The sequence below is a fragment of the Elgaria multicarinata genome, chromosome 9, assembly GCF_023053635.1.
Source record: "Elgaria multicarinata webbii isolate HBS135686 ecotype San Diego chromosome 9, rElgMul1.1.pri, whole genome shotgun sequence".
NCBI classification, from domain to species: domain Eukaryota; kingdom Metazoa; phylum Chordata; class Lepidosauria; order Squamata; family Anguidae; genus Elgaria; species Elgaria multicarinata.
The window spans coordinates 93,237,246-93,261,783 of NC_086179.1; the positions used below are offsets into that span (position 1 = coordinate 93,237,246).

The 24,538-nt window shown below is 44.2% G+C and overlaps 1 protein-coding gene across 2 annotated transcripts in view; it reads left to right on the top strand.

The window, feature by feature from the left end:
• The window catches only part of PRR5 (proline rich 5), a 79,744-nt gene that overhangs the window by 16,792 nt on the left and 38,414 nt on the right, over positions 1-24,538 (top strand). Inside the window, exon 3 of one of the 2 annotated variants that reach the window (XM_063134339.1) lies at positions 6,819-6,932. In XM_063134339.1, coding sequence (XP_062990409.1) covers positions 6,829-6,932 — 104 coding nt within the window. In that variant the 5' untranslated portion in view covers positions 6,819-6,828. Of the gene's footprint in view, positions 1-6,614; positions 6,933-24,538 lie in introns of those variants that run through there. The other variant, XM_063134341.1, reaches the window with a different exon arrangement.

Consider the following 24,538-nt stretch of genomic DNA (forward strand, 5'->3'; position numbering starts at 1 on the left):
CAACACACTTCAAACGTGCACACTCTGTGTTGTTTAGGGATTCAATAACCCAGAATTAACTCAACAATAAATCATTGGTTTGTTTTTGAACAACCCATGCATTGTTGTTACATGTGAACTGGGTCATTGTGGGCACAACAGAAACCTGGTAGAATGGAAAGAACCAGTGGGATACCGCGACATAACAGACCTGTACACTAGGCCTGTCGCATAAACCCTTCTCAGGCCAAGCACCACCACTTGAAAACCTGGGGGAGGGTTAATTAAGACCATTATTATTATTATTATTATTATTATTATTATTATTATTATTATTATTATTAATATCCCACCTTTTTCCAAGTACTGGAACTCAAGGCGGTTTACAAAATTAAAACATTTATTTATTTATTTCATTTCATTTCTATACCACCCAATAGCCGAAGCTCTCTGGGCGGTTCACAAAAATTAAAACCATGAAGAGCATAATAAAACAACCAACAATTTAAAGACACAAATACAAAATACAATATAAAAAGCACGACCAGGATAAAAGCACACAGCAAAAACAGAAAGTGACTTTTAAGGCCGATTCCAACTGTCCATGATGTTTTGTGAACAGCCCAGAGAGCTTTCGCTATAAGGCAGTATAGAAATGTAATAAAGAAAACTGGCTCTCAACCTTACTTCTTCTCCACAGCTCCACTCTACTGCTAAAAGTAATTTGGGAGAGCCAACCTCAGCCTCTCCAGTCTTTTGACTCTCGGGCAGTTTCTCAAACTGCACCCCATTTTCTGTTCTATTCTGCTATCATAGAGCTTTATCACACCGGCGTTATACTGTGCAGTCACTGTGAATTGCATGCAAAGGACTCAGAAGTTTTCCACCTTATAATCGGCTTTGATTGTGAAGTCAAAGTGGGACAAGCAACTCCCACATGCATCCTGCCTTAATTGTGCAATAAAGCCAAAAGATTCGCCGTATTTAGCCTCTACATTTTGAGCGTATCTTCCGAGCCGCCGCTGGGGTGCAGGAGCAGGATTTTAAAGAACTGCTTACATCTGCATAAGCTTTAAAGATAAAGACACCAAAATTGGCACAGTAGTAGATATTAGGAAGAGCTTTAAGCATACCAAATTTGAATTGAATTGGGTTCAATTGGGTTCGTTGATTTTTTAATTTTTTTTTACATTTCCCCCCTTAAACTCACTTCCTGGTATGCAAAGGATCGCTGTTGCCCAGTAGCAAAAACAACAACAACCGCGAAAGCTTAGCGCTACGGGGATAATCCCAGGGAAGCAGGTACGTGGGATGAAGTTTATAGTCACAAGAAGCAGGCCCTTACCTCCAAAGCCAGCCTTTATCTCTGAGGAATCTATAGTCTCTCGACCCCTGACTGGGAGAATGTGAGACCATGGCATTATTTTATTTTGTTTATTTATTTCATTTCATTTCTATACCGCCTATAAAGCTCTCTGGGCGGTTCAAAAAAATTTAAACCATGAAGAGCATAATAAAACAACCAACAATTTAAAAACACAAATACAAAATACAATATAAAAAGCACGACCAGGATTAAACCACACAGCAAAAACTGATATAGGTTAAAATATGAGATTAAAACAGCAGAGTTTAAATTTAAGTTAAATTAGGTGTTAAAATACTGAGAAAATACAAAGGTCTTCAGTTGGCGATGAAAGGAAAACAATGTAGGCGCCAAGCGAACCTCTCTGGGGAGCTCGTTCCACAACCGGGGTGCCACAGCAGAGAAGGCCCTCCTTCTATGTACAAACATGTACAATTAAAACATATAAATATAAATTTACAAAAGTTAAAATAAAATTAAACCTACAGTATAATTAAAAACATGTTAACGTTTTTAAAAACAGTTACAGATCAAAAAGGGGAAGGGAATCCAATACATTAACACAGGTCCAGAGTAGCTCCAAAAGCCTGCCAGTACAAAAAAGTTTTTGCCTGCCTCCGAAAGTGTAGCACAGAGGGATCCATAGCTAGGGGAACCTTTCCCCAGCTATGAGGGAAACAGGTTTAATATAGGATCTGCTCTAAATATACTGTGGGTATAATCTGGTGTGGGTGTTTAATAACTGTAAGGCAGGTAAATAATGCCAAGCTGACACGTGGTATTTGGTAGCTAACAAAATAATAAGTTTATTGTTATTTAAAAGTTTTAAATACAAATATAATACTTTCAATCCTGCCTAATCTAAACTCTCCACACACCAACCACCTCACTCTCTTTACACCAATCCTAAATCCCTAGAATCCTCTTGAAATAAGCAACTCCCCCTCACACGCACTTCATACCCCTTCACAAACTCTCAACACTCTCCTTATATATATTTATTGCCTTTTATATCCCGCTTTTTTTCCTCCAAGGAACCCAAGGTGGCATACATAATTTTCCTCCTCTCCATTTTAATCCTCACAGCAACAACAGCCCTGTGAGGTGGGTTGGATTGAGACCCTGTGACTGGCCCAAAGTCACCCAGTGGGTTTCCATGGCCAAGTGGGGACTAGAACCCAGATCTCCCGACTCCCAGTCTGACACTCTAGCCACTACACCGCACTGCCTCTCTTATATACTCCTTCCCCCCCTTTTACATCATAAACCACACCCACTCAGTTCTAACATTCCATGCTTACCAGACATACTACAGATGCATACAATACTAGCTGTACCCGGCGTAACATACGCCGTTGTAGCATATCTTAAAGTTTATTAATTAAAGATGTTACATGTTGTTACTGTTGCTTATATATGTGTGTGTGTGTGTGTGCGTGTGCGCGCGCGTTCGTGATGCAGTCCCTGGGCGAAATCCAGTCTAAGCTTTACTTAGAGTAGACCCGCTGAAATGAATGGGACTCGAGTGAGTCAAGACAGAAGGGCTGGAGGGGGGTGCGGGCTGCTTGGAGGCTGCCGATATAGAGCCGTCTGGCAGACCTGGGTGGCAGGTGTCCGGCCAGCTCGCATGAGATTAGACCAGGGCCGGGGCTCGCAGCAGGCGAGTGGCCTCCCATCCAGCCACCTCATGGGGTAACGCCACAGATACTCTAGACACAAACTTATAGGAAAGACAGGGAAGCGTGCATTAGGGGTGGCCCTGTATGTCAAAGCAAACGAGAAAGCTTAAAAGGAGCAGACAGACAGACTCCCTCACAGAATTGCTGTGGCTGAAAATACCAGGCCCAAAAGTATTTCAGTATTTGGGAAGTGTCATTGTCCCCCTGACCAAAATACACAGGGTGATTTTAAGATGACGGATGATATCAGGAAGGCATCCAGTGGGGAATGTGTTATAGTAAAGGGTGACTTCAATGTTACTGACCACAATGCTATCAGATTTAATTTATATGTAAGAGGAGAATTGTTAAGAACATCCAAGACACGGGGAGATGGGGAACTGCTGCTATCTATAAAATCCTTTTTCTGGAAGCACCCTGATGGACATTGACTCACGGTCCTTTTCTCATTCCTACGGTTCTCTGGATCCATTCTAGTGTGTCATTTTGAAGTAAACCCTTGGTCCCTTTCATTTAACTTAATTGCTCATAGAGGCTGCTTTATCATTAGGTTAAATGTATTTATTTTACTTATTCAACTTGGGAGTTGCCATGTAGAAGAAGCTCTCAGATCACATAAAGTGATACAAAATAAAATACAAATCCATACAATCTATTTAAATACACTAAAAAAATTAAGAGCGGCCACAAGCATTATTTTAGCAAAGGTTAAATATCAAAAACAGTAAGTCATAACACATTAGAATTTAAAATGTAGGTCAACACACTCTAGATTAAACCATCCATGTGCCAAATCTATACAAGACAGAGAATAGAAATGTGGGACTTGATTTCCTTTAGAAACTTGCCAAAGTCAAAATCTGAGTATGTATTTGGAAGGGTCTTTTGCCATGGGCTGGCCTTTCATGATCCTATCAAAGTGGGTAGATGGCATCATATTAAATTTTTATTTGCATGGACAACCGTGTAGAGCAGCCTTCCTCAACCTGGGGCGCTCCAGAGGTGTTGGACTACAACTCCCAGAATTCCCCAGCCAGCTGGCTGGGGCATTCTGGGAGATGCAATCCAACACATCTGGAGCGCCCCAGGTTGAGGAAGGCTGGTGTAGAGTAAGAAATGTCTCCGGACTGCAAGGCAGCATAGCTTTCATAAATTGCAAGAGCGTACTTTTAGTAGATGGTCAGTACGCTAGAAATGACAATAGCAAACAGGCTATTAAAAAATGGAGGCTAGTAATGTTTGCAGTAACTTATTTTTCAGCCTGTTTTAATTTTTGATGGGGTACATAGTTTTAAGACTTTTATATTTTAAAAGATTAATTGATTGGGCTGTAGTTTCAATATAGTTACCTATTCTGAGCCCTCCAAATTTGGGTTGTGTGAGCCCAAGCAAACTAAATAAAATAAGCTTTGAGCACACAAAAATATATAGCAGTGAGTCAGATAGGATTGCGCAGCACAATCCTATCTGTGTCTAATTGAAAGAAAGATGTGCTGTGTTCAATAAGCTTTGCTCTACGCGGTAAGTGTGTTTATGTTTACATCCCAGTTCACATGTCAGGTCCAGAGGATTCACTAAACACATTTCAAAGGCGATGAAGCTCCAAGGGGAAGCTTGAACCTGTGGCCACTCCCTGCAGCATATGCTGGGCTTAGTTTTGTTTTTCTTTGAAATAAACCCTTGTAGAGTTTTATGTTTTATATTGTAAGCTGCTTTGGGAAGCAGCAGTCTTGAAAAATGATGAAGCAATGCATTAAACAGATGAATACATTCCTTGCATATTATGGGGCAGTTGTTAATAATGAATTTTTTGAAAAAACTATTATTGATCAACATTAGCCCCCGTGTAATAAATTGAATTTAAAAGATCAACCCCCACATCTGCTTACTACTATGTAACATGTAAAGCAATGCTGAGAGATGGTGCAGGTGTTGTGTTGGAGCTTACTTACCAAATATACTTACCAAATATTACCAAATATTTCCTGCAAGAGATCTGTTGGCATGAGCAGTGGCCAATCACAGGAGGGGCATGTCCTTAAGGCAAACGCCACTGCCCATCTTATCTGATTAGAATTTATTTATTTATTTATTACATTTTTATACCGCCCAATAGCCGAAGCTCTCTGGGCGGTTCACAAGGAGAGCGTTGTCACCAAATAGATGCCTATAGGTTTCTACAGTTGTCCTTATACTGGGAGGTTTGAAGTTTATTTTTAGATGAGAATGGAATGTCTCAAAATGCTGGGATCCATGCTGAAATTCCAGTTTTTGCGCAGGTGGATCCATAGAAAATGCATGACCTGCCTTAGAGTATCAAGTCAGACAGCGACATGCTCTCTGGGCTTCATCCCACGTACCCTTTTCCCTCGAATTATCCCCATTGCATAAAGCTGTTGTTGTTGTTAGCTAAATCACACCCCAGGCAGCAGCGCTTCTAAGCTCCTTTGCATACCAGGAAAGGGTTTAAGGGGGAGAAATGTAAAAAAAATCATTTAAAAAATCAACGGATGACCCAATCCGATTCAAATTTGGTATGCTTAAAGCTCTCTTTATTATCTATTACTGTGCCAATTTTGATGTCTTTATCTTTAAACCTTACGCTGATGTAAGCATTTGCAATAAATAAATAAATAAATAAATAATTTGTACTTTAAACATATCAAATCCTCCTCCTGCTGCTCGGAGAACAACGAAAGATTGGCTCCTAAAGAGGTATTAAAATAGCTCGGTTCTTTTATATATGAAGCACAATTAAAGCAGGATGCCTGGGAATACTTCACAGTCAAACCAGATTATAAACTGGAAAACTTCGGAGTCCTTTGCACGCAATTCGCAGTGATTGCACAGTATAACTCTGGTGCGATGAAGCTCTAAGTCTCTCGCTCGCTCTTTTCTACTTTTTCTTTTCTTTGCAAGCTGAGTCATCTCTGGTTAACATTCAGACTAAATATGTTCCTCATTGTAAAGCTGTTTCCCTTAAAGCTGTCACGGCAGGTAAGAGGCAGAGGGGGAAGCCCCCCCCCCCAAACAATCAATACTGCCGCGTGTCTCTGCAATGTCTTTATAAAAAGCAGCCGACTCTTTAAGCAGGCTACTCTCTTATCTCATGCGTTCAGCTTAAACAGCTTCTTAGGCAAGTAGCAGATTTGTGGTTTGCTGTAGTGTGAGAGAGGGAAGGGGAGGGAGAAAGAGGCTGTATGTTGTAACAGTGCCAAAGCATCAGTAGTTATGAAAGTTTCCTGTGAAATCTCCACACGTCACATTTATTGGGTAGCTCCCCACCCCACCCCCTTTCTGGCTTCATCTCCAGTTACAAGAGAAGAGAGGGGAGGAACTCTCTTGAGAATTCAGTGAACTAAGAGGTCTTTACCACCACAGGTGGAACATGAGATCCTCCGTTTTTTTGTGGCCGGGGAGGAGAAAAACTTTTACGCAACGTTCTGGTTGAAAGGGCGGGTTACTATATCAAGAACAGCAGCGAGATGTTCAGGTTTTTTTTTTTTTAAAAAAAAACAACCTCGAGAAATTATTAACCACAATTTATGACGTCAGAGTTGATCTGATTAAAGGCTTGTTTTCTTGCTGGCGGAGGTGTGTTCTGTAGAGACTGGTTCTCTCTTCTTCTTCTTCTTCTTCTTCTTCTTTTTAAGTTTCATTTTTGAACAGCAAACGGAGAACCTTTCACGTTGGTGCTGCTGCTCCAGCTGCGCGTGTGTGTGTGGTAAAAAGGATGGTGTTTCTCTAGCTGCCACGCACAAAACAACACATTTGACCATGAGGACTCTTCGCAGGTTGAAGTTCATGAGTTCGCCCAGCCTCAGTGATCTGGGTAAGAGAGAGACGGGAGCCTTGGATGAGCGGGAGACCCAGCAGCGCCGGGCCTGCTCCAACGCCACTTGGAACAGGTAGGACCTTGCATGTTTCTTACACCTCAACCCTCCTCCTCCTCACCAGGAGTTTCCTCACCATAGCCAACATGTTAACTTCCGAGCGATCACCTCTGACTCAGATTAAAAACAAACAAGCCCAAAAAAGCCAACCACCACCCCCAAACCCAAAGCACATCACAGGTTGGATTTTTGGATTGCTCTTACTTTGCAAACCCCTTCCACGCCATTCACTCTCTTTCCCCAGTCCATTCATGTTGATGTGGAAGCTAAAACTTTTTCCCGTGTCCTTTTCCTTCGGGCTGGCCGGCTTGTAGTCAAGAAGATCCATGGAACGCTTTTTTATCTTGCTGGCTGTTGTGTCTCCTGGTTGCTTTGTTCTTTGCGGAAATCAGGTGTCGTGCTACCCACCCACCCACCCCGAGTATCAAAAGAGGAGAAATGATGGAATGGTTTGGTTTTCTGGAAAGAGAAAAAAACGTGTACCTCCTGATGATGATAATCAAAAATAGGTTATAATTTCCTGACGGAATTGTTCCACTTTTGCTATGACAACAACAAAATTGCCAGAATTCTCTATATCATCCCTAAGGTTTTGATATTATTAATGTAGTCTGTGCGTAGTTGGCAAAAAGAAAGAGACAAGCAGATAGAGTTAAGTAAAAATCCTATGCACACGTAGGATTTTAATAAATGTTACCGTGTGAGTGTGCATAGTGAAAGTTCAGTGGGCTTCCCTTTTCCCCGCTCCTTTTTTGCATGGGAAAACCTGCTTTTGGAGGAGGCAATTGAAAGTGGAGAAGTGACGTGTCCGTTCCTTCTTATTGCTTCTCTGCTCAAAATCCGCCCTCTCCTTGGTGGCTTTCCTATTAAAAATGGGTTTTCATTACACACACGAACTTTCATCTAATGTAGTTAGACCCTTATTTAGAAATAAGCTGTTGAGCGAACCCAATGGAGTTTATGCATAGGATCGTGCTGCATGGCTGGGATTTGAAAAATACTCAGACCGACTTTAGATGGTACAGGATGTCAGGGGAAACAGGAAGTGCACTCGACTTCCTGTCTTTCTCTCCTACTCCTGGCATAGTATAACACCTGAAACTGTGCTGGGGGTGATTTTAAACCATCTTAGGGATGCCTCTAGCAAAACACATTTCTTCACAGCACTGCTCCAGTCATTACGCACAACATTTAAGAGCCAGGTGGCGTCTAGGCTGATGTGGAGAGGCAGCACATGTTTGCACCAACAAGCTAGCTAAGAGGCTTTTAAAAGTTGCCTCTGCTGCATGGAGCATTGTTGAGGCGAGCGCTTTTTGCAGCCTCTGCATATGCTGGCTGTAACATATACGTAAATCTGCCCCGTGTTCAGGTCCTTCCTTTAAATAGTTCAGTCGATCAGATTATTATTTCTACTTCACTCCAAAAAAAAGCATTCAAAGAGGCTTTCAAAGTGGGTGGGTGAGAGGAGTTGTTTGATATTGAAATTGTCAATCCATTTGCAAACAAAAAGTTAATGGCACATAGATCGAGTGTGAGCTAATATATGAGACCTCATGTGTGGAAACTCTGTTTGCTTTAGGGAGGTGATGAAGTCTAGGGGCCTTGCTAGACCGAGGTTTAGCCCGCTGCTCGCCCCGGGCTCACCCCTGTGTGTCGAGATGACGCACAGGGGATCCCGGGGTCAGGCAGGGGTGAAACCTCCCTGGGCGCGGGTTAATTGAAACCCCATTTAGCCCGGGTTTTCCTGCGGTCCAGGCCTCAGGTCGGGCTGAGGCCGGGACCACGGGCGTGTGGACTGTTCCGCCGCTTTTCCTGGCTACCGCACTTACACGCGAATAACCGGGAAAACTGGCGGACGGGCCATAGTGCTCCATAGGAGCGCTGTGCCCAATGGGCCGGGGGGGGGGAATTGCGGGGGGAAGAGATGGGGCCGGGGGGGGGGAAGAGCAGAGCCAGGGTGGGGAGATCGCGGCTGGGGGGTGCGAAGGGGGCATTGGACATGGCGGGCGGACGGGCTGGCAAGCGAACATGGCGAGCAGGGGGCCAGGCACACGGGCGAGCGAGTGGGGGGGCGGACATGGTGAGCGGGGGGGGCGGACGGGCAAGCGGGGGGTGGACATGCTGAACGGGCGAGCGGGGAGGGCATCAGACATTGTGGGAGGGGAAATCGGGGGCAGGGGGAGTGGGAAACCCTTTTTTTTTAAAAAAAGAAAGACTTACCTTATCGTTGGTGCGCTCCTGTGCACATGGCCCCTTTAAGTTGAAAAGAAAATGGCCGACGCGACGGGGCTTTCCCTTACCCCGTCGCATCTCACGTGTAGACTGGGGCGACGGCTGGCACTAGCTGCAGCGTGGCCTCGCCCCTACTCCCCACCGGATTAACAGGTAGGTCTAGCAAGGCCCTAGGTGTTTGCCTCATTTCTCCTAGCCCTGTGATTCTGCAGATACCTACAGTTCATTCATTCATTTTCAGATTTATATCCCACCCACCCTTCTTAATCGTTCACTCATTTTAGGACTTCTGTCCACCACCATCCCTTTTTATGGATGTGTTAAAACATGTAATATTAAAACAAATCCAATAAAGCACCATAGATAAATATAATAAAAATATCAACAAGCAGCCATTTTAGACAAAAATATATATTAATGAACTAAGGAGCCATTAAAACAATTATCCTGCATATTTCATTTCTTTATTACATTTACATTTCAGTTATTGAGGCCCAAGGATGTGGACAAGGTGCTTGGCCAAGTCCGGTCGACCACCTGTGTGCTTGTCCCTTGCCCCTCTTTGCTCATTACATCAAATAAGGAGGGGATCGCCGGCTGGGTCCAGGAGGTTGTAAATGCCTCCTTGAGAGAGGGAGTGGTGCCGGCCTCTTTAAAAGAGGCGGTAATTAGACCACTCCTGAAGAAACCTAATCTGGACCCGGAGGATGTTAACAACTACAGGCCGGTGGCTAATATCCCTTTCCTGGGTAAGGTGCTTGAGCGGGTGGTTGCAGGACAACTCCAGGCACTCTTGAATGAAACGGATTATCTAGATCCATTTTAATCGGGTTTCAGGCCTGGTTTTGGAACGGAAACTGCCTTGGTCGCCCTGTGGGATGACCTCTGTCAGGGGGAGTGCGACCCTCTCAGCGGCCTTCAATACCATCGACCATGGTATCCTTCTGGATAGGTTGTCTGAGCTGGGAGTTGGAGGTACTGCGTTGCAGTGGTTCCACTCCTACTTGGATGGCCGATTCCAGAAGGTGGTGCTGGGGGATTATTGCTCTGTGCCGTGGCTCCTAAGCCATGGGGTTCCGCAGGGCTCTATCTTATCCCCTATGCTGTTTAACATATACATGAAGCCGCTGGGGGAGGTTATCCGGAGATGTGGACTGAGGTGTCATCAATATGCGGATGACACCCAGCTCTACCTTTCCTTTTCATCAAACCCAGGTGAGGCAGTGACTGTTCTGAACCAGTGCCTGGGCACGGTAATGGACTGGATGAGGGCTAACAAACTAAGACTCAATCCAGACAAGACAGAGGTACTGTTAGCGGGTGATTCATTTGTCCAGCGAGGTGATGTTTGCCCTGTCCTGGACGGGGTTGCACTCTCCCTAAAGGATCGGGTCCGTAGTTTGGGAGTACTCTTGGATCCAGAACTGTCACTTAAGGCACAGGTGAACTCAGTGGCAAAGAGCACCTTTTATCAACTTAGGCTGATATACCAACTGCGCCCTTATCTGGACAGTGATAGCCTAGCTACAGTTATCCATGCTCTGATAACCTCTCGTTTGGATTACTGCAATGCGTTATACGTGGGGCTGCCTTTGAAAATGGTCCGGAAGCTTCAGCTGGTACAAAACAGGGCAGCCCGTTTACTAACAGGGACTGGCTGGCGAGATCACATTACGCCAGTCCTTTTACAACTTCATTGGCTGCCAGTCCAGGTCCGGGCCCGATTCAAAGTGCTGGTATTGACATTTAAAGCCCTAAACGGTTTGGGGCCAGGTTATTTGAAGGAACGCCTCCTCCCATATGCACCTACCCGGACCTTAAGATCATCTACAGGGGCCCTTCTCCGCGAGCTCCTGCCAAAGGAAGTGAGACAGGTGGCTACTAGGAGGAGGGCTTTCTCCGCTGTGGCACCCCGGTTGTGGAATGAGCTCCCCAGAGAGGTCCGCCTGGCGCCTACACTGTACTCCTTTCGTCGCCAGCTGAAGACCTTTTTATTCACTCAGTATTTTAACACTTAATTTTAACTTAAATTTAAATTATACTGTTTTAACTCTGTATTTTAACCTTATATCAATTTTGCTGTGTGGTTTTATCCTGGTTGTGCTTTTTATATTGTATTTTGTATTTGTGTTTTTAACTTGTTGGTTGTTTTATGATGGTTTTAATTTTTGTGAACCGCCCAGAGAGCTTCGGCTATTGGGCGGTATAAAAATGTAATAAATAAATAAATAAATAAATAAATAAATTTCTATGCTGCCAAACAGCTGAAACTTTCTGGGTAGTTCAGAACAATTAAAACCATAAAATACAACACAATAAAATACAATACAACTGTTTAAAACTACAGTATAAAATTTATTTATTTATTTATTTATTACATTTTTATACCGTCCAATAGCCGAAGCTCTCTGGGCGGTTCACAAAAATTAAAACCATAATAAAACAACCAATAATCAAATAAAACCTAGCAGAACTGCAATGATTTAAAATGCAACAACAGATTTAAAGCAACAGCAACTGAAAGACTAAAATGCCTGGGGAAATGAGGAGGTCTCCACCTGGCGCCAAAAAGAGCAGAACGTAGGCACCAGATGAGCCTCTCTGGTAAGTTCATTTCCACAGAAGGGTGCCACCACAGAAAAGGCCCTCTTGTTAGTGGCTACTCACCTCACTTCCTTTGGCAGGGGATCCCAGAAAAGGACCATTCAAGACCATCTTAGGGTCTGGACAGGTATATATGGGAAGAGACAACTGGCAACCAGTGCAGATGGAGAAATACTGGCATAATATGATCATGTTAACCCATCCCCATTAAACTTGTTGCTGCCCCATTTTGGAGCAGCTGAAGTTTCTGGACCATTTTCAAAGGTTGCCCCTGTATTGCAGAAATCAAGGCGAGAGGTTAACAGAGAATGGATAACTGTAGCTTGGCTATCTCTGTGCAGATAAGGACATAGTTGGTATATCAGCCTAAGCTGATCAATGGTGCCCCATGCCATAAAGTCCACCCGCACCTCTAATGACTATGCTGGATCCAAGAGTATCCCCAAACCGTGAACCTAATCCTTTAGGTGGAATGCAGCCCTCTCCAGAACAGGTTGAACATCCCTTAGCCAGGCAGATTACCTTCCCACTAATAGTACCTCCGTCTTGTCTGGATTGAGTTTATTGGGGGGGGGGGGGGATCAGATTCTGTTGAAAGCGTGTTACAGAGTAGGCTATTTTCTGGAATAGAATAGTCCTATGTTGTCTTCGCTAGAAAATAAATTTCATCCAGGATTGCCTGGAGCGCCTTCCCCAAGAAAAGGAGATTTGTAACTCATTGATAGCTCAATCATCAAGGTCCAGGGATGGCTTTTTTTAGGTGGGGCCTCACAAACACCTCCTGCAAAGAAGCATTACCTTCCTCCTAGACTCAGCCAGCTACTCGCCCTGAGCCATGAGCTTTTATTATTAGCCATGAAGAGCAAAAGTGGAGTGGACAGGTGGGAAGCCGTGCCCCCTCCAGGCACCTTACCTGCACCCTCTAGTTGAAAGAATGGTAATTCATGCTAAGAAAACTGATTAGGAGCATCTTGTAATTGGACTGTGTATATATCTAAACTGGAGTCTAAATTGGAACGAATACAAGCAGTTTTTGCTAGGCACTATTGCCTGGGCACAGTAATGGACTGGATGAGGGCCAATAAACTGCCCAGCTGAGTGGTGCTGAACGTGTTCTAGAAGGGGTTGCACTCCCTCTAAAGGATCAGGTTCATAGTTGGGGGGGGGGTTCTTGGATCCAGAACTGTGGACTCAGTGGCACAGAGTAGCTTTTATCAGGTTAGGCTGGTACACCAACTTCGTCCTTATCTGGACCGAGACAGCCTAGCTACAGTTATCCATGCTCTGATAACCTCTCGTTTGGATGAGTGCAATGAGTTATACATGGGGCTGCCTTTGAAAATGGTCCAGAGCTTCAGGCGCTCCAAAATAGGGCCCCAAGATTGTTAACAGGGACTGGTCGATTTGAACTTATTATACCAGTGATGCCCCCAGAGAGATTTCATCTCTCTAATGAATGTAATGTGCCAAGGGTTAAAGATGGCTTCTCTGCCAAAGGGTGGCTACATGTGGCTATATGCCAGATTTGCATTCCTTAATGGTGGACATCAGACAAAGGGGAAAACTTTCAACCAATAGAGCATCGAATGTAACCTATGACTTGTTGAGATTGTGCACCTTAACTTGAAAATTGAATGTAACTTAACTTGCTAATCCAGAACTGACCAATAGAAGGGTTAGAAAGAGACTAACACCCTCTTGTAGTCAGGGCCTATATACTGTGAGATTCCTTTGTTCTGGGTGCCTCCGTCTTGTGGAACCAGAGAGCACTCCCATACTGCAGTATCGGAAGTAAATGGATTAAGTGTATTCTCCAGCCTCGTGTGTTTGATTGGCAATTAACGCGCCGGGGAAGCGGGCCTTTAAATCCCTGGTTAAGGGACAACTCCAGTGCTTTGTAACCTTGGTTTTCTGTCTGTTTCTGGGCCACCTTCAAGGGGCTGATATTAACCTTTAAAGCTCTAAATCGTTTGGGACCATGCTATCGGAAGGACTGTGTCTTTCTATAAGTGCCAGCACAGACGCTAAGATCATCTTATGAGGCTCTCCTTTGGGTCACCCTGCCAAATGAAGTGGCAACTAAAGGGAAGACATTTTCAGTCGTGGGGACCTCAGTAGTGGAAGGCCCTTCCCAGAGACCCTGATGCCGACGTTGTGGTCTTTTTGGAATGAGCTGAAAGCCTTTTGATTCTCCCAAGCATTTTGGTTTTTCAGTTTTTGCTGGTTCGAAATATGTACATTGTCTTTTTAGATATTTACACTGCTGTTGGTTTTTACTTTAGTTTTAGAGTGTAGTTTTAAACGATTTAAACCTTTACATTATGTTTTATCACGTTGTTGTGTTTTATGTTTGTCACCGTTGTGAACTTCTCAGAGAGCTTTGGCTATTGGACAGTAATGTAATAAATAAATAATACGAGCTTCTAAGAGCTCACTAAGATCTGCCAGATGGGCAACTTGGAGAAGACCCTTAACAACTCGGAAGGATTTGCCTGGATAACATTATGGCCTGGTTCAGAGGACACTCTGGGCTTTGTGGTTAACGTAACCATGGCCATCTGTGGTTAATGCTAACCACATGCGGAATGCTTGCAGACAACTCTTTTAACCCTTTTGTGGTTAAGTTTTCCTTAACCACACGCTAACCACAAAGTGGTTAGTGGAGCACCTGATTCCTCCAACTGATCCACCTGGTATCCCAGCAGCCCTAGCGCTAGGAACCCTGGCAGTTACGGCCATCATTTTAGAGCAGGCACCAATGAAATCAGCCGTTCCATGCATGCATCACCCCATTTAGTGAGCGGTTCCTTTGGTTTCTGCATCACCATGCCTGCTAGACCTCTACAGTCATCACAGGGAAGGCGGAAGCCTTCTGGGACGGCTGCGCTAGCTGTGTCATCAGGCAGCGCCTCCACAGTGATCAGAACCTGAGGGATCTAATGGGGCTTCAGTGAGGTAGGAGAAATGGATGCTTCATATGGAGAAATTGCAAGCAGGGATTTAAAAAACTCTGCTGTAAGCATGCTCTGCTAAGAAGAGCAAAAATCACTCCCAAAAACTAATGCAAAACACAAAATGGCAGCCGCAGCGAGCATATCAATGAGCAGTCCAGAGCAGCCAAAGAGCCCGCTGGCTAGAGTGGCCCCACCTAGTTAGGCAACTCTGTACTGGAAGCTCTATGCCTTAACCCCTTAACCATAACCCTTCACCACAGACAACACTTTTAGCCATGGGTAGTGCTGCTAATCAAGGCCTTAATGCCTTGAACTTCTAATTACAACTCAGTGTACTGATGAACAGATGTTTTCCTGGTTAATTTTAGAGGCTATGCATGGGTGTGGCGGGTGTGTCTCTGCTAATTGTGTGGGAGAGTGTGAGGTTGTATCCCTTCGTTTAAAGCTAGGTGAACTCGGTCAAGTTTAGCAAGTCTGATGAAGGAAGGGAGAAAGGATAGCCCTTGGAATGAATAGGACATCTGTCAAAGAGGAGTATCCCCACTGGAGAACAAGTAGTCAGAACTTGGTCTTCCCATGAAACTTTAGCCAAACTCTCACTGGGGTGCTAAATGTGTCTGTGCTGTATCATCTCAGAATGCAAGTGAGGACTTGCATGACCCAATGCACCTTCACCTCCCGACCACCACCACCACCACCTGAAAGAAATCTATTGACAGAAAGCTTAGACATCAAGAAGGCCCATTCTAAATACACTTTCTTCTGGGCATGTTAGTTTTCTATTGCAAGGCACTTTTTTTAATGGAGGAAAATATGAGCTACCATCTTTAGTCTGAAGTAGAGATGGAGGAATTAGTCAGTTTCAAGTCCATGTCAGCTTCATGTGTGTTCAGTTGTAATGCATTTTCTCTGAATTAACTGCAAAAAACTTTGACTAAATTCCACATTTAAATTGTACACTAAAATACAAATTATATATGCATTCCCCCCCCCAAAAAAAACACAGATTTTTGTGTGCATTTTTTCAGCTGAGAGCTGCATCACAATTATTCTACAATCTGGAGGATAACTGTTCTGATCTGCATATTCGGTCCATGAAATGTGAATTAGGAGAACAGGGCGTCTGCATCTGTAACAGTTGTATTGAAAGGAGAATTTCAGCAGGTGTCATTTGTATGCAAGCAGCACCTGGTGAAATTCCCTCTTCATCACAATAGTACAAGCTGCAGGAGCCCTGCCCTCTTTTGCATCTGGTCAGTCTAGTCTAGTATAATTTAACATGACATAAAAGAGCCCTAGGGAGCCTTGGGACTGTGCATTTCTCCGCTCTTCTTGGAAGCTTTTGCTTTGGTTTGAAATAAACCAGCTTCATGACTTATAATTACCTTAACCACAGTTCATTCAGGTTCAGACATTTTGACAAGCTGTGGTTAAACAGAAGCAAAATCCTCTGAACCCTCCATGCAGCCCTGCCAGCAAAGGAGAAGAGAGAGTGAGGACACATTCACCGCCTCCCATTCATAACACACTAGACTATTGTTTAGCATGACATCTGAATACACCTAAGGAAATAAAGCAAGGACATGATTCATGTGCCTCATTCTTATATAGAATCATAGAATAGTAGAGTTGGAAGGGGCCTACAAGGCCATCGAGTCCAACCCCCTGCTCAATGCAGGAATCCACCCTAAAGCATCCCTGACAGATGGTTGTTCTGCTGCCTCTTGAATGCCTCTAGTGTGGGAGAGCCCACAATCTCCCTAGGTAACTGGTTCCATTGTTGTACCGCTCTAACAATCAGGAGGTTTTTTCTGATGTCCAGCTGGAATCTGGCTTCCTTTAACTTGAGACCGTTATTCCGTGTCCTGCACTCTGGGAGGATCGAGAAGAGATCCTGGCCCTCCTCTGTGTGACAACCTTTTGTTATCATGTCTCCCCTCAGTCTTCTCTTCTCCAGGCTAAACATGCCCAGTTCTTTCAGTCTCTCTTCCTATGGCTTTGTTTCCAGACCCCTGATCATCCTGGTTGCCCTCCTCTGAACATGCTCCAGCTTGTCTGCGTCCTTCTTGAATTGTGGAGCCCAGAACTGGACACAATACTCTAGATGAGGCCTAACCAGGGCCGAATAGAGAGGAACCAGTACCTCACGCGATTTGGAAGCTATACTTCTATTAATACGGCCCCAAATAGCATTTACCTTTGTTAGGTTGCTGTGAAAAGGAAAGTGTACACATTACACCCGAAATCTGTAAGGAAAGGAAAGGATCAATCACTTCTGCTAAACTAAGGGTTTGACCTACTTCCTTATGAAACGCAGGCACACACACAGATAAAGTAGGGCCAGGTTTATTCACAGGGTTACATTACGGAGAAAAGCAATGCATGTTTTAACATTTCTGCCACCAGATTATATACTGTTGGTGGAACACATGAGTCAGCTTTCAGGTTATACATTAAAATTACAATTGTTACTTTACAGGAAACAAACTGCACTCAGAAAACAATTATTAGCAAATACACTTAGGAAAGCGCCCACATTATTGACCAAACCATCTTCATTTTGAACCATAGTTCAAAAGTTGAGAGAAACATCTTTCTTAACAGGCAACTTGGGCCTTAGAGAGACCTAAGGTTTATCCCGGGATTGTCCCTGCCTGCTCCTGGGATATCCTATGTGTCATTTACATGAACAGGGGCGACCCCGGGACAATCCCGGGATAAACCTTAGGTCTAGCTAAGGCATCGGTGGTTTCCCAGGAAATGTCCCAGTTTCTTAGCCAGTAGTTTCACCATGGCAGGATCTACACTACTGGTTTAAAGCACTTTATAACAGTTTTGACAACTGTTGGGGCCCAGGACACACTCCATATACAGCTGTCAAAACTGTTATAAAGCGCTTTAAAGCAGTAGTGTAGTTCCGCCCCATTTGTTGCCAGGGCAATAGTTTTCCTGGAAGCCATAGCATAATCTCTCTTGACAAATCACGTCTCCATCTTAAAGCAAACTGTAAGTATAACAGGCAACAGGCCTTGGACGCCTGACAGAAACTTCCATCATCCTGTAAGCTTTTTAGCAAAAGACTAGAGACATTTGGCTTAAGGTCAGTCTGGTCAGGAAGTCAGAGGCCTGTAATACCTAATGCAGTCTTGATTGCATCCAACGTCTTCTTTTACTGGCAGACTGACACATCTCACTGCATGCCAGAAGATGCTTAACCTTCTTACTTCCTGTGTGTCAAACAGGGCCTGCACCAAAGGTGATTACCTTGGTTTGGCTTTGGCTTATAGGTTATTATGTAATCGTTTCATTGAGCCTGAGAGGTGAAGGAAGTTAGATCTGCCCCCCAAACGGCTGCTGAACATGTGCTGATTTTGGTGCAAGACATTCCTGCATGCAGAACCAACTGCTTCAGGAGGGGGTGGAAATATGTAAGCAGAGGTTTGTGGAGCCATCAGCCAGAAGGATGCCGTCGTTCCATCCTGCATTGAACTAGATGGTCTCAAAAGTCCCTTCCAACTCAGTGATTCCATGCCTAGAATCTCTTAATTTGCTCTCATAGTGGAAGCTATTGTCATCACTTGTGATTGGGTGGGAGGCTGCAGGAATCCCTTTCCTTGGGCCCAAGACAGGGCCACAGGAAGGAGGGCACATTTCCAAAGTGAATCTTCACTCATAGGGTTGCCTGATTGCAACCTAGAAATGCTTTAAATTGCTGTGAAGAAGCAGGAGATGCAGCACCCACACTTTCTTGTCCATCCCCTTCTCCAGCAGCCTGACACAGCTGGAGACATGTCCACCATAGCAGGGAGGGGATGAGAGAGGGTATGTGTGAGAGAGAGGTGGTGGCTGGTGGGGATAAGAGAGACAAAAGAACTTAAGGGAAAATGCAGAAGAGAAGCTGTAACGGCTTCATCTCCCCCATTTCTTTGCAATTATCTTAAAAGAACAGAGAAAATCTCTGGGTTGCCAACTTGTGGTTTTTAAAATGCTTGGTCAGTGGGTAAAACCAAAGCCATGTTTTGACCTGGGATGAGTGGGGTCAGAATCTGAGTTTTTGCTGAGGCAGAGGCAGGTCCTAGAGGGTTTTGAGGTATTTACAGGTGGGCCAGGAGGATCAGGGTGTGGGATCAAAAGAAGAATTTATTTGCAAACCCCAGATTCAAAATACCTGGGTTATTCAACAAAATACTTTAAACTGAAATATAATAATATTTATAATAATAATTATAAAATAATAATAATTCATTATTAATAATAATAATGGGTGGTTGGCTACCCTTTTTGATGAGCAAGTGTGTCTGCTTCCCCCACCCCCAACTCTGCCTGAAATGGAAGGGAGCAGTGAACTCTTTCATTGCAGCTCTCACTATTAGGCCCAGCCTTTGGATCTCTGCAGGGATTTCACTTATTTATTTATTATTTATTTATTTGTTACATTTTTATACCGCCCAATAGCCAAAGCTCTCTGGGCGATTTACAAAAATTAAAACCATAATAAAACAATCAACAGTCTAAAAACACAAATGCAAAATCCAGTATAAAAAGCACAACCAGGATAAAACCACGCAGCACAAATTGATATAAGATTAAAATACAGAATTAGAACGGTAAAATGTAAATTTAAGTTAAAATTAAGTGTTAATTGCTTCCAAAGTTAAAGTGAAACTGTCAGATCAAAGAGAGACTGCTGCCAAGTTTCTGCTATGTAAACATATACATTATAATTTCGAGGCCTCTTCAGCTTTCCCATTTCACAGCCAACACAAGAAAACCAACCGAACTGCAAACATCAGCACAATTTGACTTCTCTTCCAGTTTCATGAAAGCTCGCAATATTTGCATAGGATTAAAATAACTTGGATTCTTTTCTTCCTTTGAGAAGTCTTTAGGTGCTTGTTTTGTGGCGTCTCGGGAATAAACTCAGATTGTTGGGATGAAAACCGACCATAAGACCGTGGCGCAGACTTCGTTCCAGGCTTTCTGACCTTTGGCCTGATCTGTGAGGCCGAAAGGGCAGCTGTCTCTCTTAGTCTGAAGCAGGAGGAAGCAGAACGTATCTTTCCTTTTGTGAGTCTGTGCGGCTTTGAAAACCGTGTTTGCTGGTAGGACTAATCTGTAGTCTTGGAAGGAGGCAGGGAGGTGGGGAGACGGGAAATATAAACCTCAATAACGAGTTGTGGGCTAAAATGGTGAAACTGAACCGTCATGCAAATAGCCTGGCATTTTACTCATGAGTTACGTAGACCAAAATCCGACCCTCTCCCCTTAACTGCATGCAGAGAGCAAGGTCTGAGTGAAACAGCTGCTGCAGAGGTCTGGGATAACCTGCCCTACCATGCTGTCCCCTTGCCCAGCGTATCACTTTGGTACCTCGCCATCGAAGGGCAGGATCCTATCGATCCCCTGGGCTCCCCACACACTACACTACTCCTGCTCCTGTGGGGAAGCAGCCTGAGGCAAGAGCAGGCTGCTGGAGGCTGAAAGGTCAGCTGGTGAGGCGTTTGATAGCAGCGCCATATGGCAGGTTGGTAACTATCTCAGACCGAGCTCTCTCTGGGCATGTCTATACCATAAGGGCGTAGAGGGAGGGAGGGGGGAGGAACTTGCGATATGGTGATCATGAGATCCTCCCCCTTCAATCTACACACAGCATGCAACGTCCCAGGACGAAGAGGACGTCATGCCCGCCATTTTTTTTTATCAACACTGAGCGCAGGAGCGGTCCAGCGCAAAAGGTAGGGTTTTAAAAAGGGGGGGAAACCTCCCGCTCCCCCCTCCCCCGTTGGGCACAGCTCTATGCCCAGTTCCTGGCTCCATGCGGTTACTCGCGAGGAGCTGGGACAAACTGGGATGGCGGGCCACATGTCCTGCAGTCTCGGGATCATCCCGAGACCGTGGGGAAAACCCGGGATAGAAGGGTACACCAATATCCTGGGGAAAGGGAGGGATCATCCCTCCCTGCTCCTGGGATCCCCTGTGCATCATGTGGACGCACAGGGACAATCCCAGGACGATCCCTGAGATGTAGCCCCATCTAGCCGTGCCCTTTGTGTTAGGGGAGCAAGATTATGGCCTTGTTTTTGATTGTGCTATGTAAATAAATACGTAACAGCAATAATAATAACCCTAATAATTTTGCTAGTAACTAATATTTTCCGATTTTGAGGGATCTTTTGCCGCAAAATGCTGATTGCTTCCTTGCAGGCTTGTGCAAATTCGTTCATATCTAGAACGGGAAGAAATTAGCTTGCTTCCGGAGAAGAGAAGGGCTGTCCCCACAGGAACGCCTCTTCTGCTTAAATGTATGGAAGCATCTTGATCTCACACAGGCATTACGATAGACAAAGGGTGTTTGTTTGCATTCCCCCCTAGATTGGAACGTGCAGTATTTCTCAAGCTTTGGCCAGGTTGGCTGAATGCAGCAAGGAGACAGACGAGTTTGAGAGCAGACTGGACTTTCTGTTATCTATCTGGACTATCTGAGGCCATAGCTAGACCTGAGGTTTATCCCAGGATTGTCCTGGGGTCAAACCTGTTCATCTCAGTGCCACACAGGGCATCCAGCGCTCAGGCAGGGATGAAACCAGGATGATCCTGGGATAAACCTTTGGTCTAGCTATGGCCTGATTCTTACTGTTACCCTCATGCTGTGACAGCCCCATACTGTATTAGTAAAGGTCATTATCCAGCAGCAGTTTGGGACTGGTGGACGCTACTTCCCACACTAATGTTACCCTTCGCTGGGGCCATAGGAAGTAACTAGGTCATCTTCCTGTCCATACGCCATTCTTGGAAGAAGGCATTATTACTAGTGTGGTGTGGCACACAAAGCTGGTTCCCATCCCTTAATGGGACTGCAAGAATATGCCCCTATCTCTTTCATGCTATGCATTTGCATTGTGTTATTTTCTTTATTAGAAACATTGGGATGTGAAAATGGCTTTTAAAAAATCGACAGTATTTAGTGTTGGAACCAAATGGGAGTTTTGATGGATCCCTTGTGACAGATCCCCTAGGGGTGATGGTATTCTGTATTGGCAGATTGTATGATGCTGAAGGTGGGAGTGAGAGACCCACCTGAGTGGCTGTGAGATATCAGTGAGTAATGCAGTACCTTCCAACCAGAGTAGCCCATGATGTGGCCAAGTAGCCTTGGGGCATGTCTACACCAGCCCTATATCTCAGGATCATCCCAGGATCATCCCTGTGCATCCAAATGCCACACAGGGGATCCTGGGAGCAGGCAGGGACGACCCCTCCATTTTCCTGGGATAACCCTTAGGTGTAGAAAGGGCCTTAGTTGCAGTAGCTCTTTTTTATGTATACCTAGTTAGATTCAGTTGACTGCAAGTTATTCACTAGAGAACACAGCAGAAGAAATTTGCAAATTATGTTAATCACAAGTATCTTAGGTATACAAATGAGCCAGCCAGCAGATCTGCTTGCTTCAGCTTCTTGGTATTAACATAATTAGTGCACCATTTCTTCAGAATGTGGTAAGCGTCAAACTGCATGTAATTCTGCAAACATCCTATTCTGAAATTATTCTGATTCAATATAAACAATCAGTTGTTGTATGAAAGTTATAGAATGAGCTTAATTTGGGGTCCATACCCCCTTATTCCTTTATTGGCCCTCACCTTGTTGACTTGGGAGGATACATCTCTGTATCAGTCAGAGCACAACTAATGGAAAGAGAGAAGTTCTGTCGTCTATTGGGGGATGGCCAACAGCGTGCCTTCCTTCCCTACTTCATGCTGTTTCTCATCAACACTCCTCCTAGGCTTCCCCTTGGTTCAGCATGCCCAACCTTGTCTACACCGGTGGTAGGGGAAAGACTACAGCAAGGTTCTTTTTCAAATAATTAATTCCTTGATAATGTTTTACACACACACACACACACACACACGTGTATATATTTTGTGGATGAGTCCATGTACTTGAGTTCTTGGCTTTCCATTTTTCCCGTTCTTGTTTTGTGCTTGTGGCACAGTACACTTATCTGGATTGTGGTCGATCGATAGTGGTGGTCTCGTATCATCTCTGGGGGCCTGACTTCTTTTTGAGTTAGAATTCCACCCCTGTCTCAAGCTCAAGTACTGCTAATAAATAACCCACCCCTGTGTTGTATGATGGATGGTTTGGTATTCAAGAGCTGTGACCATTCAGGGCTTTGAAGGTCACGAACAGCACTTTGAATTGTACCCGGAAACAAATTGGAAGCCCGTGCAGCTGTTTCAACAAGGGAGTCTCATGATCGATATACGTATGCAGCCTCTGCTAGCCCCTGCTATATGCAGCCCCTTCCATTTAACAATAGTAAAGTGTTTAACATGGCAATCTGTATAAATCTGATTTAGAAGAGCTTGTTTTAAAAAGAAAAGAAGAAAGGAATTGAACCAGTACGTTGTTGTAACAGATAGCGCTTTGGACTTGGAGACCCAGTTCCAAATCCTTGCTTAGTCATGAAGCTAATCAGGTAGCCTTGGGCAAGTTGTGATCTCTCAGCCTAAGTTAAAATGGTGTAATCTCAGGGCTCCTTGCAAGAAGCATGGGATAAAATGGAATAACCTAGAATCAGTATACCTTATTTGGTACCTGAGTGTAATTACATCAGTGGAATCAAACCTTATATAGAAAAAGTTTTTATAGAAAAGCACAAATTATCACTTGTGGATCAGCATCTAATGTCCAATAGGACTGCTCTTCCCATTTCAAAATACTCCTTATCAAGTATATTATAGGGGTGAAATACATTTCAGATCACAGTATCCAGGGATATGTATCTGCCATGTGTCAAAGGGAGCACTGAAAAAGTATAGTATGGGGTTTTGCATGCAGAATTCAGATTCCCAATAAACATGGCTTTCATTTTTATTTATTTATTTTTAAAAACAAGATGGTTTCTAGCCCTTATGGCAGTGATATGCTAAGAGCTGTGAGTTCAACATCTGTTGAAATATCCGAGAGGTGATTGAATAAGGCATGTAGTGTCTGAGGTTAGGGCTTCAATATCCAAGCAAAATAATAGGACAACATTCTGCAAGGTAACAAATGAAGCAGAAGTTGAAGGATGGCTTTTCTCAGAATGGAATTTGGATCGCATGGGCAGAGAATTCTAATTTTGTCATCAAGGATGGTCAAGGAGTGGTTGCAAGATAGTTATAATGAACCAGTAAATCATCACCATCTCTCTTCAAGCAATTGTTCTGCAAATATCTAACAACGTTATAACGGTTTGCATCTCAGCAACATCATGGCAACACATTTCATGTTCTGCATCACGTGAATTACACCTGAGCTGCATGGCTGTGTACAGAGACATTTAGACGCAAATCTCTTTTTTTTTAACGTCAATGTGGTGTGTCTTCCTGCCTGCCCAAACCCACTGAACTGTGTTTCCATTGTGTGTGTGTCTCGGAGAGAAGAGTTCAAACAAAGGGCTATTTAACCAGCTTGAAACACTCATCAACTGAAAGTTGGGGCGGGGCGGGTGTGTGTGAGAAAACCCAAATCATGTTTTCTATTTCGGTCTGTGTTCGTGCATTTCTGCATGGCTGGCGAATGGCCTCACTACAGCCTGCCTGCCAGTATTAGTTTCCTGTAACTGGTATGATGAGACTAGAACCTCTTGTTGTGTCAGGCCTTTTGCTGCTCACCAGTGTTTCTAGGGCTGTGCTTTGAAACAGGAGGTATGCTTTGGCGATGAGTGATAAGCCGATGTGCAGGTGGCTGCCCTGTTGTAACCTGCCATTGTTGAAAAGGGTCACCCAAACACAACAACCCTTTAAAACAAAGCATTCCTGCTACTTCTCTCTGCACATTTTGGGA